The sequence below is a fragment of the Salmo trutta genome, chromosome 13, assembly GCF_901001165.1.
Source record: "Salmo trutta chromosome 13, fSalTru1.1, whole genome shotgun sequence".
Lineage (NCBI taxonomy): Eukaryota > Metazoa > Chordata > Actinopteri > Salmoniformes > Salmonidae > Salmo > Salmo trutta.
Window position 1 is genome coordinate 34787209 of NC_042969.1, and position 20747 is coordinate 34807955.

A 20747-nucleotide genomic window follows, 5' to 3' on the forward strand; every position below is an offset into this window, starting at 1 on the left:
GAGAGACATATAGACAGGGAGAGAGGGAGAGACATAGGGAGGGACATGGGGAGGGAGAGACATAGACAGGGAGGGAGAGACAGGGAGGGAGAGACATATAGACAGACAGGGAGGGAGGGACATAGACAGGGAGGGATAGAGGGGGAGGTATGGAATGGATGTATAGACAGGGAGGGAGAGACATATAGACAGGGAGGGAGGGAGAGACATAGGGAGGGAGGGAGGGAGAGACATAGGGAGGGAGGGAGAGACATAGGGAGGGAGGGTGGGAGGGAGAGACGGAGGGAGGTGTATAGACAGACAGACAGACAGACAGGGAGAAAGCAGTCACGAGGGACGTATAGACATATAGACAGGGAGGGAGGGAGGGAGAGACGTATAGACAGGGAGGGAGGGAGGGAGGGAGAGACATATAGACAGGGAGGGAGAGACATAGACAGGGAGGGAGGGAGGGAGAGACATATAGACAGGGAGGGAGGGAGGGAGAGACATATAGACAGGGAGGGAGGGAGGGACATATAGACAGGGAGAGAGAGAGAGGGAGGGAGAGACAGACAGGGAGGGAGGGAGGGACATATAGACAGGGAGAGAGGGACATATAGACAGGGAGGGAGGGAGGGAGAGACATATAGAGGTGTATAGACAGACAGACAGACAGACAGACAGACAGACAGACAGACAGACAGACAGACAGACACAGGGAGAAAGCAGTCACTAGGTGTGTACAGACAGACAGACAGACAGACAGACAGACAGACAGACAGACAGACAGACAGACAGACAGACAGGGAGAAAGCAGTCACTATAGACGTATAGACGTATAGACAGACAGACAGACAGACAGACAGACAGGGAGAAAGTAGTCACTAGGGACGTATAGACAGACAGACAGACAGACAGGGAGACAGCAGTCACTAGGGACGTATAGACAGACAGACAGACACTAGGGACGTATAGACAGACAGACAGACAGACAGACAGACAGGGAGAAAGTAGTCACTAGGGACGTATAGACAGACAGACAGACAGACAGACAGACAGACAGACAGGGAGACAGGGAGACAGCAGTCACTAGGGACGTATAGACAGACAGACAGACACTAGGGACGTATAGACAGACAGACAGACAGACAGACAGACAGACAGACAGACAGACAGACAGACAGACAGACAGGGAGACAGACAAGGAGACAGTAGTCACTAGGGACGTATAGACAGACAGACAGACAGACAGACAGACAGACAGACAGACAGACAGGGAGACAGTAGTCACTAGGGACGTATAGACAGACGTATAGACAGACACAGACAGACAGGGAGACAGTAGTCACTAGGGACGTATAGACAGACAGACAGACAGACAGACACTAGGGACGTATAGACAGACAGACAGACAGGGAGACAGTATTCACTAGGGACGTATAGACAGACAGACAGACACTAGGGACGTATAGACAGACAGACAGACAGGGAGACAGCAGTCACTAGGGACGTATAGACAGACAGACAGACAGACACTAGGGACGTATAGACAGACAGACAGACAGACAGACAGACAGACAGGGAGACAGCAGTCACTAGGGACATATAGACATATAGACAGACAGACAGACATATAGACAGACAGACAGACAGACAGACAGACACTAGGGACGTATAGACAGACAGACAGACAGACAGGGAGACAGCAGTCACTAGGGACATATAGACATATAGACAGACAGACAGACATATAGACAGACAGACAGACAGACAGACACTAGGGACGTATAGACAGACAGACAGACAGACAGTGAGACAGCAGTCACTAGGGACATATAGACATATAGACAGACAGACAGACAGACAGACAGACAGACACTAGGGACGTATAGACAGACAGACAGACAGACAGACAGACAGACAGACAGGGAGACAGCAGTCACTAGGGACGTATAGACAGACAGGGAGACAGGGAGAAAGCAGTCTAGATAAGCCTGATTTTAAAACAAGACCTATCTTTCAAGTAACACAATACTTACTTAGATAATTATCACCATTTGTGACCCAAGTGTGGAAGCCATTTTCAAATAAAACCTGAAATTAATATTTTTCCTGCTCTAACGTTCCTCTCTTTAGTTTATTGGCGGGCGCTACTTCTACACCCATGCTTACAAGGCCCTGAAACACAAAACAACCAACATGGACGTGCTCATCATGCTGGCCACCTCCGTAGCGTTCACCTACTCCGTGGTCATCCTCATGGTTGCCATGATAGAGAGGGCGAAGGTCAACCCCATCACCTTCTTTGACACGCCCCCCTTGCTCTTTGTCTTCATCTCCCTGGGGCGCTGGCTGGAGCAGAACGCCAAGGTACTGGACCTCTATATCTTCTAGAAGATATGCTTCTACGTCTTTATAGTAGCATAACAGTTGTAGCTATAAAGCATGGTGTTATTTCTGTAGCTTGAGTATGTCTCTTTAATGCTAAGTTATCTGTCTGTGTCATAGCTAAAGTTTTCTTTAAAATAGCTATTGCAGCCTGCTCTGTCTCTCTCCTCCAGAGTAAGACGTCAGAAGCTCTGTCCAAGCTGATGTCCCTCCAGGCCAGCGAGGCCACGGTGGTCACTCTCAACACGGACATGTCTGTACTCAGGTACTTCACTAAAGATCTCCTGTTTCTAGACCTGGCGTCGGATAGCCTGGGTGTTTCTGCTTTTAACCAAAACAGTTTCTGGCACTGTGATTAGGAATTGAATAAGGCAGGTTGTAGATATTTGTTACTATTTCGAGTGTTTTTAAGTTTAATTTCAATGTTTAATCAGAACGGACCCCAGGCTGACATTGAACAGCAAACCCTTTGAGAATTGGATATGGCATATAACCAGTGTATTATAAATCTGACTACATGCGGATCTCTCTGTCCATGTCAGTGAGGAGCAGGTAGATGTTGAGCTGGTCCAGAGAGGAGACGTGGTCAGGGTGGTGCCTGGAGGGAAGTTCCCCATAGATGGGAGGGTCATCGAGGGATACAGCATGGCTGATGAGTCTCTCATCACAGGTGGGTTACAGTGGAGGATCAACTCTGACGATACTGGAGAAGATGCTTCTGAAGCTTCCTTTCCTCATTTCCTTAACACTACTTTGAAATGACTGTTTCTCCAAGCATGGTTACTATTTCTCTGTGAAACTGTATTATTTATGTTGTGTTCCTGGCTAATGTCTCATCTCTGACGTGTTTTGTGTTCCTGGCTAATGTCTCATCTCTGACGTGTTTTGTGTTCCTGGCTAATGTCTCCTCTCTGACATGTTTTGTGTTCCTGGCAATGTCTCCTCTCTGACGTGTTTTGTGTTCCTGTCTAATGTCTCGTCTCTGACGTGTTTTGTGTTCCTGGCTAATGTCTCGTCTCTGACGTGTTTTGTGTTCCTGGCTAATGTCTCGTCTCTGACGTGTTTTGTGTTCCTGGCTAATGTCTCGTCTCTGACGTGTTTTGTGTTCCTGGCTAATGTCTCATCTCTGACGTGTTTTGTGTTCCTGGCTAATGTCTCCTCTCTGACGTGTTTTGTGTTCCTGTCTAATGTCCCGTCTCTGACGTGTTTTGTGTTCCTGGCTAATGTCTCGTCTCTGACGTGTTTTGTGTTCCTGGCTAATGTCTCGTCTCTGACGTGTTTTGTGTTCCTGGCTAATGTCTCATCTCTGACGTGTTTTGTGTTCCTGGCTAATGTCTCCTCTCTAACGTGTTTTGTGTTCCTGGCTAATGTCTCCTCTCTGACGTGTTTTGTGTTCCTGGCTAATGTCTCCTCTCTGACGTGTTTTGTGTTCCTGGCTAATGTCTCCTCTCTGACGTGTTTTGTGTTCCTGGCTAATGTCTCGTCTCTGACGTGTTTTGTGTTCCTGGCTAATGTCTCCTCTCTGACGTGTTTTGTGTTCCTGGCTAATGTCTCCTCTCTGACGTGTTTTGTGTTCCTGTCTAATGTCTCGTCTCTGACGTGTTTTGTGTTCCTGGCTAATGTCTCGTCTCTGACGTGTTTTGTGTTCCTGGCTAATGTCTCGTCTCTGACGTGTTTTGTGTTCCTGGCTAATGTCTCGTCTCTGACGTGTTTTGTGTTCCTGGCTAATGTCTCGTCTCTGACGTGTTTTGTGTTCCTGGCTAATGTCTCGTCTCTGACGTGTTTTGTGTTCCTGGCTAATGTCTCGTCTCTGACGTGTTTTGTGTTCCTGGCTAATGTCTCGTCTCTGACGTGTTTTGTGTTCCTGGCTAATGTCTCGTCTCTGACGTGTTTTGTGTTCCTGGCTAATGTCTCGTCTCTGACGTGTTTTGTGTTCCTGGCTAATGTCTCGTCTCTGACGTGTTTTGTGTTCCTGGCTAATGTCTCGTCTCTGACGTGTTTTGTGTTCCTGGCTAATGTCTCGTCTCTGTGTTTTGTATTCCTGGCTAATGTCTCATCTCTGATGTGTTTTGTCTCAGGTGAGGCCATGCCAGTGACTAAGAAGCCAGGCAGCTCAGTGATAGCTGGCTCTATCAACCAGAACGGCTCTCTGCTCGTCAGTGCTACACACGTCGGCCTGGATACAACCCTGTCTCAGATAGTTAAACTACTGGAGGAGGCTCAGACATCTAAGGTGAGGGTGGTGGTGGTAATATGCTAGCGTTTGTGTAAATGATCTTCTGTTTCCTGGAGTTTTAGTTGGGTAAGAGATGTAGGTATTTGTCAATATGTGCTGTTTACAGAACTGACCTTGGGCAACACATGATGGAGGATTCGCCTCGAAATACAATTTTAACTGGTTCTGAGCTGGAAGAGCTTTACCTCTGTGACCTCTGACCTGTGCTTTAACATTTGACCTCTGTCACCTCTGACTTCTGCTGCAGGCTCCCATACAGCAGTTTGCAGATAAGATCAGTGGTTACTTTGTCCCGTTCATCGTTGGGGTCTCTCTCCTCACTCTGTTCTCCTGGATCCTCATTGGCTTTGTCAACTTTCCACTGGTGGAGAAATACTTCCCTGTGAGTAGCCTTTACTATACAGATATCTATGTAAAGCCTTTACTATACTGATATCTGTATACTATGCCTTGAATCTATGCTATCGTGCCCAGAAACCTGCCCCTTTTACTCTCTGTTCCGAACGTGCTAGACGGCCAGTTCGTATAGCCTTTAGCCGTACCCTTATCCTACTTCTCCTCTGTTCCTCTGGTGATGTAGAGGTTAATCCAGGTCCTGCAGTGCCTAGCTCCACTCCCCAGGTGCTCTCATTTGTTGACTTCTGTAACCGTAAAAGCCTTGGTTTCATGCATGTTAACATTAGAAGCCTACTCCCTAAGTTTGTTTTACTCACTGCTTTAGCACACTCTGCCAACCCGGATGTCTTAGCCGTGTCTGAATCCTGGTTTAGGAAAACCACCAAAAACCCTGAAATCTCCATCGCTAACTATAACATTTTCCACCAAGATAGAACTGCAAAGGGGGCGGTATTGCAATCTATTGCAAAGATAGCCTGCAGAGTTCTGTATTACTATCCAGGTCTGTACCCAAACAATTCGAGCTTCTACTTCTAAAAATTCACCTTTCCAGAAACAAGTCTCTCACTGTTGCCGCTTGCTATAGACCTCCCTCTGCCCCCAGCTGTGCCCTCGATACCATATGTGAATTGATTGCCCCCCATCTATCTTCTGAGCTAGTGCTACTAGGTGACCTAAACTGGGACATGCTTAACACCCCAGCCATCCTACAATCTAAGCTTGATGCCCTCAATCTCACACAAATTATCAATGAACCTACCAGGTACAACCCCAAATCCGTAAACATGGGCACCCTCATAGACGTCATCCTAACTAACTCGCCCTCCAAATACATCTCTGCTGTTTTCAATCAAGATCTCAGCGATCATTGCCTGCATCCGAAATGGGTCTGCGGCAAAATGACCACCCCTCATCACTGTCAAACGCTCCCTAAAACACTTCAGCTAGCAGGCCTTTCTAATCGACCTGGCCGAGGTATCCTGGAATGACATTGACCTCATCCCGTCAGTAGATGATGCCTGGCTATTCTTTAAAAGTGCCTTCCTCACCATCTTAAATAAGCATTCCCCCCTCAATTTAAAAAAAAACTAGGAATAGATATAGTCCTTGGTTCACTCCAGACCTGTCTGCCCTTGACCAGCACAAAAACATCCTGTGGCGTTCTGCATTAGCATCGAATAGCCCCCGTGATATGCAACTTTTCAGGGAAGTTAGGAACAAATATACACAGGCAGTTAGAAAAGCTAAGGCTAGCTTTTTCAAACAGAAATTTGCATCCTGTAGTACTAACTCAAAAAAGTTCTGGGACACTGTAAAGTCCACCATCATGGGTCTGGGCAATAAGCATTTCTCTACGGCTGGCCATGCTTTCCACCTGGCTAACCCTACCCCGGTCAACTGCCCGGCACCCTCCACAGCAACCCGCCAATGCCCCCACCATTTCTCCTTCACCCAAATCCAGATAGCTGATGTTCTGAAAGAGCTGCAAAATCTGGACCCATACAAATCAGCCGGGCTAGACAATCTGGACCCTCTCTTTCTAAAATGATCTGCCGAAATTGTCGCAACCCCTATTACTAGCCTGTTCAACCTCTCTTTCGTATCGTCTGAGATTCCCAAAGATTGGAAAGCTGTCGCGGTCATCCCCCTCTTCAAAGGGGGTGACACTCTAGACCCAAACTGCTACAGACATATCTATCCTACCCTGTCTTTCTAAGGTCTTTGAAAGCCAAGTTAACAAACAGATTAACGACAATTTCGAATCCCACCGTACCTTCTCCGCTATGCAATCTGGTTTCAGAGCTGGTCATGGGTGCACCTCAGCCACACTCAAGGTCCTAAACGACATCATAACCGCCATCGATAAGAGACATTACTGTGCAGCCGTATTCATCGACCTGGCCAAGGCTTTCGACTCTGTCAATCACCACATTCTTATTGGCAGACTCGACAGCCTTAGTTTCTCAAATGATTGCCTCGCCTGGTTTACCAACTACTTCTCTGATAGAGTTCAGTGTCAAATCAGAGGGCCTGTTGTCCGGACCTCTGGCAGTCTCTTTGGGTGTGCCACAGGGTTCAGTTCTCGGGCCGACTCTCTTCTCTGTATACATCAATGATGTTGCTCTTGCTGCTGGTGATTCTCTGATCCACCTCTACGCAGACGACACCATTCTGTATACTTCTGGCCCCTCTTTGGACACTGTGTTAACTAACCTCCAGATGAGCTTCAATGCCATACAACTCTCCTTCCGTGGCCTCCAACTGCTCTTAAACGCAAGTAAAACTAAATGCATGCTATTCAATCGATCACTGCCCGCACCTGCTCGCCCGTTCAGGATCACTACTCTGGACGGCTCTGACTTAGAATACGTGGACAACTACAAATACCTGGGTGTCTGGTTAGACTGTAAACTCTCCTTCCAGACTCACATTAAGCATCTCCAATCCAAAATTAAATCTAGAATCGGCTTCCTAAATCGCAACAAAGCATCCTTCACTCATGCTGCCAAACATACCCTCGTAAAACTGACCATCCTACCGATCCTCGACTTCGGTGATGTCATCTTTAAAATAGCCTCCAACACTCTACTCAACAAACCGGATGCAGTCTATCACAGTGCCATCTGTTTTGTCACCAAAGCCCCATACACTACCCACCATTGCGACCTGTACACTCTCGTTGGTTGGCCCTCGCTTCATACTCGTCGCCAAACCCACTGGCTCCAGGTCATCTACAAGTCTCTGCTAGGTAAAGCCCCGCCTTATCTCAGCTCACTGGTCACCATAGCAGCACCCACTCGTAGCATGCGCTCCAGCAGGTATATCTCACTGGTCACCCCCAAAGCCAATTCCTCCTTTGGTCATCCTTCCTTCCAGTTCTCTGCTGCCAATGACTGGAACGAACTGCAAAAATCTCTGAAGCTGGAGACTCATATCTCCCTCACTAGCTTTAAGCACCAGCTGTCAGAGCAGCTCACAGATCACTGCACCTGTACATAGCCCATCTGTATACAGCCCATCTATCTACCTACCTCATCCCCATACTGTATTTATTTATCTTGCTCCTGTCGTGTCTTTGGCTATGCCGGATTAAGTGATATGACATGCTAACTTATAAAATTATTTCTCTGTAATTAATATTACCTGATTAAGCTAATCATGTAAATGTAATTAACTAGAAAGTCGGGGCACCACAGAAGAACGTTTATAGAGCTGTTATCCTCTGAATAAACTCTTAAAATACTTAGTAATATTTTACATCGATGGCAGTCAATCTTAACCCGTATGTTGTTTCAGTCTCATCATGAAAGTTGTAAATTCTTGGTTATCTGCACGAACCCAGTCTTTACTAAAATCATCCATACATCAATTGTCTTAAAATCATTTATTTACTACACTAAGTAATTAACAGAAAACATACAAACAGCAACTATCGTCACAAATGATGGGTAGAGGAATGTGCCCTAATGGCTAACAAGCATGGCTGGTCTGTTAGACAATGGGTCATAAAACGGTAAGCTGAGAAGTTACACAGAGTTCATTAATATTAACAATTGACAATTGAAGGCTCACTCATTCGGGAACATTTGCAATCAATATATATTTACGCTCATGTGTAGTCTGGATTCTTGTTGGAGAGTTTTGTTCTGATGGAGAGTTTGTCAGCGTTCTCTCTCTCTCTCGGTTAGAATGGATCTGTCAGAGCGACATCATAGAATGGATGTGGTTGGTCTTCGCGTTCGATGATATAATTTACTTAGCTGCAGACTAATAATTAATATCAAAGACTTGTTCTTATTCTGTCGATATCGATAGTCTAAAAGTTAACCACGTGGTATGGTTCACTTTCAGTAGAATACTTGGCTGGTCAAACCTCTGGGCCAAACTCACGATGGAGTGGAGGCCTGGTCTGTAGAAATGTAAATCAGGGGGTGTTTTATAGGGCCCAGAGAACAGGCTTGTCAAATGACGCCTGGTCCTGTATGTGTCCCTGGGGGCGTGCCTATGACTGAGCTAGACTTGGTTACAGAAATATAATTCTATCACATTAACATCAGTACATAGCATCTCAATGTATTACAAATAGCTTTATCCTTAATAATACATTGTATACAACCATGTGGATTCAGTCTCATCGCTGAGGCTATCATGTAGACCGTTTTAGGGTAATATGGCTATATTGTCTCTTCTGAGTATCACAAAATTGTACCAAGCGGATCAGTTCGTAGCTGGAGTCTTCATCAATCTTCCATATCTTCTCCAGAACACACATGTCGCTAGGTTCTCCAATTCTATGAGTTGGAAGAATTTCCTTTGTCTCTCTATGAAACATGTTGTAGATTCTCCTCTTGGAATTTTTACAACCCTGGGTTGGGGGGGAAGGTAGGTTGGGTGATGGTACAAAGGGGAGGGGGTCAACTGTCCTTCCTGTACCCAAAGAGGCCAACGTCATGACATACCCCCCCTGGTGGTTTGGATCTTGTTTATCCTGCAAGTTACAAATCAACATAAAATCATGACCACGTGATGTCCCATTGGTAGATCATCGTTGCAGTCCTCTCTGGTGGTTGAACTTGGTAGGCTCTCTGAAAGCGGAGCCGTCCACCACAAGGATGGGCAGTTGATGTCCGGTTGGTGGTCGCCGTTGCGGTCTCCTCTAGTGGTGTACCTTGGTAGGTTCCCTGGAAGCTGCAAAGTACCCCAGGGAGGGCCAGGGGATGTCCTGGTTGTTGATCGCCGTTGCGGTCCCCCCCTCTGGTGGTTTACCTTGGTAGTCTCTCTGACAGCGGCATGCCGCCCCAAGGATAGGTTGTGGGTGTCCGGATTTGGGGTCGCCGTTCCGGACCCGTCGTCCAGACTGGAAGATCTGGGCAGTAACTTAGGCAGATGTTAACAACGCACACACACTCATGAAATATATATGATTACATTCATTCCCCAATGAGCGGCGTTGTGGCACTAAGGGATGGTTGTATGGGGACTTTGTTTATGGCTCTATCACTTCCTATGCATCAAAGGAACTGAACCGAAAAGGAATGAAAGCATAAACAAAAAAAACAAAAAATACAAAATATAGTTCTCACACAAAAAAAAAATCATCTAATTGGACTGTATTCTATATACGTCCAATGTTCTGGCAAAATGATTATCATGGCATTGTCTCTAATGCCATATCTAGGGTTTTTCCTACTTGGTGTGTTGCTTAGGCGCTATCCTAAGTTGATAACTATATGATAAGTCTACAGCTGTAATGCACTAGTTTTGGGCAGTCTACAGGGATGACCTATGGACTTCTGGGAAGAAAACTGGTGAGTGCTGTAGAGTCAAAGGCCTAGAAGTAAATGTTCACCTTTACTAAGGCTGGTATATTGCTTGGGCCCTTAAGTGGTCCTAGCATAAATCCTAATTGGATGTTCCGTTGTGCATGTGCGCGCATGTCAAGGGAAGAAAACCAAGTATCCGGGCAGATTACAACTTGTTCAGAATGAGTCTGACGTAGTCAGGTAATTTTCAGGTCAATGCCTGGAGGTCAGTCAGAATTGGTGTCAAATGAGTCACTGTTTCTTCCACTTTTGTAGTGGCGATAGGTATGAAGTCTATTTCATAGCTATGTTATCCACGGAGGAGCTAACCTCACGACGGAAGTACTCTTTAAGTATTGGACCAGTCATACGTGGTGTGATCATGGTTCATGACTTCTAATAATTTTCCTCCTGAATGGAGGGTCCTATTTATTAGTGACATGTGTGTTAACCATTGGAAGAGTGCACTGGAGATTCCCCTCCACGTGTTGCACTCTGAGTGACTCCTATGTCGCTGTTGTCGATGGTAATTTGATTGGTTAAATCTCTAACCTTCTTACTGATTGTAGCTGGACTGACTGTTGCTAGTATTGGTACTGGTACTCAAGGGGACCAGTTATCCTACCGATTTATTCTGAAATGTTATCTACCGGAACACGTGATTGGAGCATTTTACTAGTTGTATTGTAGTTGAACCTACACATGGCAAAGAATGATTATTGATGCCATTTGTTTTGGAGGTGGACAAGTCCACTGGACTTCCTTTACGACCAGTGTGGTACACCTCATTACTATCTTAGATGTGTTCTAAGATAATCCCCGTCTAGGGGCCTGTCTGCTCCTCACTGTTCTCATAGGAGAGTTTACAACTAGATTTGATTTATGCTCTGGCGGCCTCGTACGGTGTTGTCCGTAGTCTTGACCCCCCCACCGGCCTCGATGAGGCTCATCATGGGTCTGGGCTACTATTCCCCCCCTTTGTGCCTCGGGACCCCCCCACCAGCGGGTGGTGTTGGTGTCCGATGCGCAAACAAGAAGATCGGACCCTACGTACGAGTTTTCAGCGGCCGCGTTGTTATGAGAATGGCTGTAACCTTTCAACCAAATCTCCTGGTGTTTGTGCTTCAAAACGCTCAGTGGCTGTCGAGGCATGTCAATCCCCATCGCGTCCGCGTGTGGCAACCTCTTCATTACCTGCGAACTGAGACGAGGATATCGGTCTGTGATATCGCAAAGTGTTTCACCAGTGGGGGTCATCGGGTCAGTTGCTGGACTGACGCCATTAGTGTCATTGTAAGGGGTGACAGTCCCGAACAAAGCGGAAGGTGTATCATCGGAAGCAGAGTATACTCTGTGCATCAATGTTTTACTTGCTGAGACGGCCGCAGTGCTTGCGGAAGTGTCCAAAGGGCAAGAGAAGTTCATATCAACTATCGTATTGCACGACTGCAAGGAGGAGGGAAGTTGCTTATTCACAGAGACAGCTGGCTCGAAATCATGAAAAGAATGGTCAATCAGGTTGGCTGATGGAATGTGTCAAGATATCGTAATATCTCCATGGATCGGATTTTGTACCAAGAGGTTTCTAAATGTCTTTTTCCCAAGGGGTGCTTTCGACAGATACCCCTCGTGAAGGACTGCGTTGCAGCTAGCGTTAGGGGAAGACAGTGTGGTCAGTGGAGAAGGCACTGTGGCCTGTGACCATACCTGGTTGGTTTTCCAATCCATCAATGGGAGTAACCGATCCATCAAGTCTGCTCCAAGTAGGAGGGTTACAGTTTCGAGGCTGGTAACATACACAGGGTGAACGAGCGATACGTCCTGGAAGTGTAGTTTCAGCATGTCTCTCAATGTGAGAGGCGAGGTAGTCTGAGTGACCCCTCGAAGTTTAGTGTCGCATCGTTCCACTTTTAACCAACGTTTAGTTGGCTTCAAAGCCCTTTTGAGATCATCAAACAATGTTTGAGAGAGGAGTGATATTGTCGCACCCGAATCAATTAGCGCATGACAAGCTAAGCAGTCCTCCAGGACTGTTTCCAGGTATGGCCATTTAGATTCGTGGTTAGTGGACATATTCCCCACAAAGTGGAGTGGTCGTTCGCAACAACGTGATGTGCCATGTCTGTTCAAGATGGAAGCAGATTGACTTTTCCGATTTTGAGTGGGCTTGGCTTTAACGAAGCGTTTGACCTTTATCTTCTCAACTTTTGTATCAGAGTCTATAGACAAAGCCCGGGGGCTTGTTTCTTGATCAAGCGGGCCCTGGATAGGGTCTTGAATGAGAGCGGGAGAAATTTGAACTTTAACGTCCTTGCTATGGGTGTTAATTCCTGCGGACCTGGTGTCCGGTAATTCCCCGTCTAGTCCTTGTGACTTATCTTTTACCCTTTTCTCAAATTGTTCTCGCTTAAGTTCTTCCCGTAGTGGGACTTCTGGAGAACATTGGTCTACGTTTTGATCGTCCTTCAACCCTTTGTTACCCTTGTGCTCTGACACTTTTTGTGGGTTGGGTGCAGGAACGTAGCGAACGGGTCGATTGTAGCGGTAGTCATGTTGATGGCTACGTACTTTACAGTTATTTCGACCGCGGAGGTTATTGGAATCGTGGTTTCGTGGTAGAAACTGTTGTTGTGCGTCATCTGTCGACGCTCCAATACCTGATAATGCACCCTCTAACTGGAGTGAGTGCTCCTGGTTAAACTTCAAAACTGAGTGGTCAGGGCTCTTAGCGTTGTGAACTTTTGATGCCTCAAAAGCTGTGCTTGCAAGCTCTCTGAGTTGTAAGATAGGCAAGCCAACGTGGGCGGCAGGGCCCAAGTAGGTAATGAAGGTGGGATACATGTTCGACAGAAACATTTGTTTGAATGGTAAAAGCTCTTCCATTCCTGTTTCTGTGAGTAGGCCAAAGTAAGCTGAACGAAGCCTATGATAGTAAGCTTGTGGGTGTTCGTTCCGAGCTTGTTTGACGGTGTTAGCCAGTGAGCTATCGTGTTTGCGAGTCGCAGAACCACTGAATTCTAATTTCAAAGCTGTGGCAAGTTTAGTGTAGTCATTTAGCACGTGTTGCTGTTGTAGACGAATGAACCTTGTCACGTGTCTATTTGACGTTCGCTTCAACAGGTAAACCCTGTCAGAACCCGTAGCGTTCGGGTAGCCATCCAACGTGTCCTCTATGTCAGCTAGGAACGTCTCAGTATCGTTTGGCTGACCTGGAACGGGGTCAAAGGTGGGGAAATTCTTGACGAGTTTGTCAAGGTATTCCGCGCCAAGCGGGCGGAGAGGGTTGGCTTCATCCTGTGGAGAGATTGGGTCCGAAAGGCCAAGAGAGGAAGCCAAGCCTTGTTGTTGTTGGCCAAGAGGCGCCATATTACTCAGTACCGAAGGGCAAAGAGGAGAAGACTGAGGGACACATGAGGGAGGCAAGGTCTGAAACCTATTGTCTTCACTCCTGTGAGTACAGGGCTCCGGTTGCTTGGATGGGAAGTCGCGCTGTAGAGCGTGACCATTCTGGATTTCCTCCAGATGGTACCTAAGGGTGGAATTCTGCTGCATTGCAGAGTCCACTTGAGCGCTTAGAGTACTGATTTTGGACACGTGAGTGTCACACCTGCTCCTTTCGGTCTCAAACTTATCTGTCATGGTTTGCAGATAGAGGTCTTGAGTACGGAGCGAGAGATTCAGTGATGAGATTTCCTCTGCTTGCTTAGAAATCAATATTTCCAACCTCATCACCTGAGTTCTCTCATCATTCATTTGGTCAGCGACTTCAATAAGTTCTGCTGATTTATCATCCAACTTTGTCATTGTGTTCATTAACTGATCGTCTTTGGTCTGCAGCGCTTTGAGGAGCACCGTGTTATTTTGAGTAACATTCAACAAAACAGCATGCATGTTGTCAAGTTGAGCGCTCCTGTTTGTAGATAACTCTTCAGATTTATCTAGTTTGGCGTGGACATCATCGTATTTAGTTTTGGCTAAATCGAGTTGTTCCTGTAGCATATGATTTTGTTCCTGTAGAAAACGATTTTGTTGAAGAGCTTGTGCTTGTTCATCGTCATACGTTTTTGCAATTACATTTAATTGTTCAGTTTTCAAACGCAGTTCCATAGCTAGCAGAATTTTTCCCTTGTCTGCCTTGGTCATTGGTTTCCCGGTTCTCTCCACCTGTCCCTTTATGTCTACCATTACCTGCTCGTGCTTCAGCTGTGCACTGCGGTATTGGACAGATGGCAATCTCGGATGGCAAGACATCAGAGCTAGACTGGAGAGAACCTTTACGAGGCCTGCGCCCGATGGTTGATTTTGGAAAACATCGTTGTCTGCTTTTCCACTAATGGCATAATTAGGGTTGTTATCGCTGCTGAGGTCAGAGATCAATCCATTTACGGGTGGAGGTTCACTAATTAGCGGGCGAGTGGGGACCACCCCCTCTGACAGCCTGCACATTATTAGAACATTTGAAAGGAAAAATGTTTTTCCTAATTTTCCAAAATTTGGTTTTGGAATGTGGGGAGCTGCAAAGACGATTTTAATCTATTTATAGACGTTAATGAACCATCAGTACTGTACAGTACTGTGGAAGTTGGGCGTGAATGAATTTGCAAAAGCAAATTGAATTAATCAAGGCCAATGATTAGTCCTACCTGGGTAGGCTGTCTGGGTATTAAACTTGAATTACCTGAGAGTTTGCTTCATCCAGGTTAATATGCAAAGTTTAAGTTGTCTCATTTAATTGGAAGTGTGGTACACCTCATTACTATCTTAGATGTGTTCTAAGATAATCCCCGTCTAGGGGCCTGTCTGCTCCTCACTGTTCTCATAGGAGAGTTTACAACTAGATTTGATTTATGCTCTGGCGGCCTCGTACGGTGTTGTCCGTAGTCTTGACCCCCCCACCGGCCTCGATGAGGCTCATCATGGGTCTGGGCTACTATTCCCCCCCTTTGTGCCTCGGGACCCCCCCACCAGCGGGTGGTGTTGGTGTCCGATGCGCAAACAAGAAGATCGGAGTTTGCTTCATCCAGGTTAATATGCAAAGTTTAAGTTGTCTCATTTAATTGGAAGAACTTAGAAAGGTATGTTCGACGATTTAACTTATTAAATTGAATGAGACGATTGGTTCATACAATCTCCATTGATTGGATATCATAAGTGCAAACCGTAGGTCAAATGTTGGGACCCTTCACCACTAGGGTACGCTCCTACCTGGGCTGAGCGTCAGTAAAGGGGTTTTACTGACTGTGCCTTGCTAAAGCAGATTTTACTGATTAATCTATTTATGATATATCAAACCTGTATAGGCTATCTGGGAATTAACTTTGAATTACCTGAGAGGTTGCTTCATCAAGGTTAATATGCAAAGTTTAAGTTGTCTCATTCAGTTGGAAGAACCTAGAAAGGTATGTTCGACAATTTAACTAAATAAATTGAATGAGGCAATGATACCCAAGCAATTCAGATTGCGGAGTTATCATAACAGTAATGTGGTTTAAATGTTTAGGGTACATTCGCCACTATACTTTCCCTTAAGGCCGAAGCCACATGGGATTCACTCCCGTCAGTAATGGGTTTTACTGAATGTGCCTTGCTAAAGCAGATTTTACTGATTAATCTATTTATGATATCTCAAACCTTTATAGGCTATCTGGGAATTAACTTTCAATTAACCTGAGAGCCTTGCTTCATCTAAGTTAAGTTTGGAAAAAGTTAATAATGTCTCATTATGGACGCCCAATCAATTTTGGATATTTAAAAAAAAAAAGATCCACTTGAAAAGGTAAATCTGGCAATTTCACTTGTTAGTTAAATTGAATGAGACGTCATATCCCGTGCTCCACGTTTGAATTTCCCCTAGAGATGTACTGGCAATTCTTCACCACCAGGGTGCAGAATGATGAAATTTAAACGGAAGTACAAAGGTCGGACTTCCGTCGCGCTACGGAGGAATTTTAAACGTGGTACGGAGAGAGGAAATGTTCCCTGTCTGTTAGCTTGCCCGTAATGCTAAGCTATTGCTACTTGGTTCAGAAGTATCCTTCCAAGCACCAAAATAGGATCCTTTCACTTATGGAAAGGGTGGGTTTTCTAGCGACGTCTCACCTTAACCCCATTCAGCATATTCTGCTAGCGTTTATACTGACCGGAGCGACACGGTACTAAAATACAGATACGCATACGGTCTGCCCACACTGTCCTAGTGCGGTAGGCAAATTATTCGGCTCGGTTACCGGACAGTTAACTTCTAAATTCTAACCTTACTCTAGAAGTTAATATTTACCGACAGAAATAGTACCGTTTGGCCTAACGGACTAAAACTGGAATTTATTACTCACTGCTATCGATATAAGACCGGGGCTATTTTAAATAGCTTCTCTCAATGGAAAATGCACAATCACTTTGTTTAGATAGCAGGCTGTTTGTACAATTCTGTTTGCACAATTGATATATAGAATTTCACAGCAAAGTCCAATTCTATCTTAGATTCCTCGCACGGGGGCTCCATATATGTCGTGTCTTTGGCTATGCCGGATTAAGTGATATGACATGCTAACTTATAAAATTATTTCTCTGTAATTAATATTACCTGATTAAGCTAATCATGTAAATGTAATTAACTAGAAAGTCGGGGCACCACAGAAGAACGTTTATAGAGCTGTTATCCTCTGAATAAACTCTTAAAATACTTAGTAATATTTTACATCGATAGCAGTCAATCTTAACCCGTATGTTGTTTCAGTCTCATCATGAAAGTTGTAAATTCCTGGTTATCTGCACGAACCCAGTCTTTACTAAAATCATCCATACGTCAATTGTCTTAAAATCATTTATTTACTACACTAAGTAATTAACAGAAAACATACAAACAGCAACTATCGTCACAAATGATGGGTAGAGGAATGTGCCCTAATGGCTAACAAGCATGGCTGGTCTGTTAGACAATGGGTCATAAAACGGTAAGCTGAGAAGTTACACAGAGTTCATTAATATTAACAATTGACAATTGAAGGCTCACTCATTCGGGAACATTTGCAATCAATATATATTTACACTCATGTGTAGTCGGGATTCTTGTTGGAGAGTTTTGTTCTGATGGAGAGTTTGTCAGCGTTCTCTCTCTCTCTCGGTTAGAATGGATCTGTCAGAGCGACATCATAGAATGGATGTGGTTGGTCTTCGCGTTCAATGATATAATTTACTTAGCTGCAGACTAATAATTAATATCAAAGACTTGTTCTTATTCTGTCGATATCGATAGTCTAAAAGTTAACCACGTGGTATGGTTCACTTTCAGTAGAATACTTGGCTGGTCAAACCTCTGGGCCAAACTCACGATGGAGTGGAGGCCTGGTCTGTAGAAATGTAAATCAGGGGGTGTTTTATAGGGCCCAGAGAACAGGCTTGTCAAATGACGCCTGGTCCTGTATGTGTCCCTGGGGGCGTGCCTATGACTGAGCTAGACTTGGTTACAGAAATATAATTCTATCACATTAACATCAGTACATAGCATCTCAATGTATTACAAATAGCTTTATCCTTAATAATACATTGTATACAACCATGTGGATTCAGTCTCATCTCTGAGGCTATCATGTAGACCGTTTTAGGGTAATATGGCTATATTGTCTCTTCTGAGTATCACAAAATTGTACCAAGCGGATCAGTTCGTAGCTGGAGTCTTCATCAATCTTCCATATCTTCTCCAGAACACACATGTCGCTAGGTTCTCCAATTCTATGAGTTGGAAGAATTTCCTTTGTCTCTCTATGAAACATGTTGTAGTAGATTCTCCTCTTGGAATTTTTACAACCCTGGGTTGGGGGGGAAGGTAGGTTGGGTGATGGTACAAAGGGGAGGGGGTCAACTGTCCTTCCTGTACCCAAAGAGGCCAACGTCATGACACTCCTTTGCACCCCAGTATCTCTACTTGCACATTCATCTTCTGCACATCTACAATTCCAGTGTTTAATTGCTATATTGTAATTACTTCGCCACCATGGCCTATTTATTGCCTTAACTTACCTCATTTGCACTCACTGTATATAGACTTTTTGTTTTCTTTTGTTCTTCTGTATTATTGACTGTATGTTTTGTTTATTCCATGTGTAACTCTGTGTTGTTGTATGTGTCGAATTGCTTTGCTTTATCTTGGCCAGGTCGCAGTTGCAAATGAGAACTTGTTCTCAACTAGCCTACCTGGTTAAATAAATGTGAAATAAAAAATAAAAAATCAATGTAAAACCTTTACTATACTGATAACTATGTAAATCCTTTACTATGTTGATATACTATACTGATATCTATGTAAAACCTTTACTATACTGATAACTATGTAAATCCTTTACTATGTTGATATACTATACTGATATCTATGTAAAACCTTTACAGAGGGTGTATTTAGCTAAATCATTCCACCTAAATCAGGTATTTACATAATTTTAATTTAAATCCTGTCTCCTCTTCGTGAGCGCAGTATGGGAAAAGCCTAGAGGGGATTCTGCTCTCACCTGTCTTCTTCCTGTTTAAACAATGGAGTCTGATCAAGTGGGGAATCTGCTGTCACCTGTCCACTTCCTGTTTAAACAGTTGAGGTTGATCAAAGGAAGGAAGCAGGGAGAGGAAATCAACATTAGACTATTGAAATGTAACTCAGACTGTTCCCCTGTTTCACTGTCTCTCTGTCTCCCTCTACAGGGCTATGATAATAGCATCTCCAAGGCAGATGCTGTGATCAAGTTTGCCTTCCAGGCCTCCATCACAGTGCTGTGTATCGCCTGCCCCTGCTCTCTGGGCTTGGCAACCCCGACAGCTGTTATGGTGAGCACGGGGGTGGGCGCTCAGAACGGTATCCTCATCAAGGGAGGGGAACCACTAGAGATGGCACACAAGGTGAGGGGAGAAGATACTACCAATCAGACCATAGTTGATCACTAATATCATCATATTTATAGTAAAAATCATTAGTTAGGTTTGATATGTTGTGCCTCATGTTTGTAATCTGAATCTGATTAACTGTGACTGTTGTAGTAACTGAGTGTATGGTTGTAAATAATCTGAGAATCGCTTTACAAATATTTCCCTTATTCCTACCTTGTTACAAAAAAATTGTGTATTTTCCAGATCCAGACAGTGGTGTTTGATAAGACGGGTACCATCACCTACGGAGCTCCTAAAGTCATCCAGGTGAAGATTGTAGTGGAAGGGAACAGGATGCCTCGCTCCCGTCTGCTGGCCATCGTAGGGACTGCAGAGAACAACAGTGAACACCCGCTGGGAGCTGCCATCACCAAGTACTGTAAACAGGTGAGTCCACCTGAACCTCAGTCCAACACCTGACAGGTAGGAGACTGGTTGTGAGTCGTCGTGAGTTGATCATTCCAAGTGTCTGGAAGACCTCCAAAATATTTGGGTCCTATCGGTCATTGTGGGTCCAGATAAAGTGTACTAATCTGTCTCTCTGCCTCTGTATTAGGAGCTGGGTACAGAGTCCCTTGGTGTGTGTGCTAAGTTCCAGACTGTACCAGGCTGTGGTATACGATGCCAGGTCAGTAACACTGAGACCCTGCTGAGACAACATCAGGAGGACGGTGAAGGCAACAACCAGGGAAACAGTATTCTGGTTCAGATCAGTGACTGCAGAACCAGGCCAGGATCACACCCTCTCATCATGGACGCGCAGCCTCTCCGTACGTACTGGGATATGTAGTCTAAAATAGGATTATTATAATTTTTTTAAGTGGAATAAGTACACAACCCTGAGTTACCCCTTATTGTCAATTATTATTCAACATACGGCCTAAAGATTCCCCTGTGTTTCCACTGCATTGATGAAATGCATGCTATACATTCTGCCTATATTCTAGGCTACATTCTAGTGTAACACCTATTCCCTTTTCTGTTCCTCTATAGCCCTGGTGCAGACAGCATCCTACGTGGTGTTGATAGGGAACAGGGAGTGGATGAGGAGGAATGGACTCCAGATCAGACCTGATATAGACGAGACCATGACTGAACATGAACGCAGGGGATGCACTGCTGTACTGGTGGCTGTCGACAGTGAGTTGTGTGTGTGGGTGTGTGTGTGTGTGTGTGTGTGTGTGTGTAGGACGCACATTAAGTACGACAGTGGCTCCCAATTTTCTATTGTCCTTGACCCTTAGGCACTAATACATCTACAAAGTTTGGATGGGTATTAGAAAAATTATAATAGCTTTGAGTACCGTCAGTAGACTTCTAATATTATCAACACTAGCATAACGCTTAGAATGCACACCCAATATATTATCAACACTAGAATGCACACCCAATATATTATCAACACTAGAATGCACGCCAAATATATTATCAACACTAGCATAACGCTTAGAATGCACGCCAATATATTATCAACACTAGAATGCACGCCAAAAATATTATCAACACTAGAATGCACACCCAATATATTA

General features: G+C 44.8%; 1 protein-coding gene across 8 annotated transcripts in view; it reads left to right on the top strand.

Moving 5' to 3' along the window:
* Positions 1-20747, top strand: part of atp7a (ATPase copper transporting alpha) — a 60782-nt gene that overhangs the window by 28332 nt on the left and 11703 nt on the right. For 7 of the 8 annotated variants that reach the window (XM_029771950.1, XM_029771946.1, XM_029771951.1 and 4 more), the window contains 9 exons: positions 2119-2352; positions 2544-2635; positions 2913-3040; positions 4449-4603; positions 4854-4988; positions 18997-19191; positions 19423-19605; positions 19775-19988; positions 20212-20358. In XM_029771950.1, coding sequence (XP_029627810.1) covers positions 2119-2352; positions 2544-2635; positions 2913-3040; positions 4449-4603; positions 4854-4988; positions 18997-19191; positions 19423-19605; positions 19775-19988; positions 20212-20358 — 1483 coding nt within the window. The remainder of the gene's footprint in view (positions 1-2118; positions 2353-2543; positions 2636-2912; positions 3041-4448; positions 4604-4853; positions 4989-18996; positions 19192-19422; positions 19606-19774; positions 19989-20211; positions 20359-20747) is intronic. The other variant, XM_029771953.1, reaches the window with a different exon arrangement.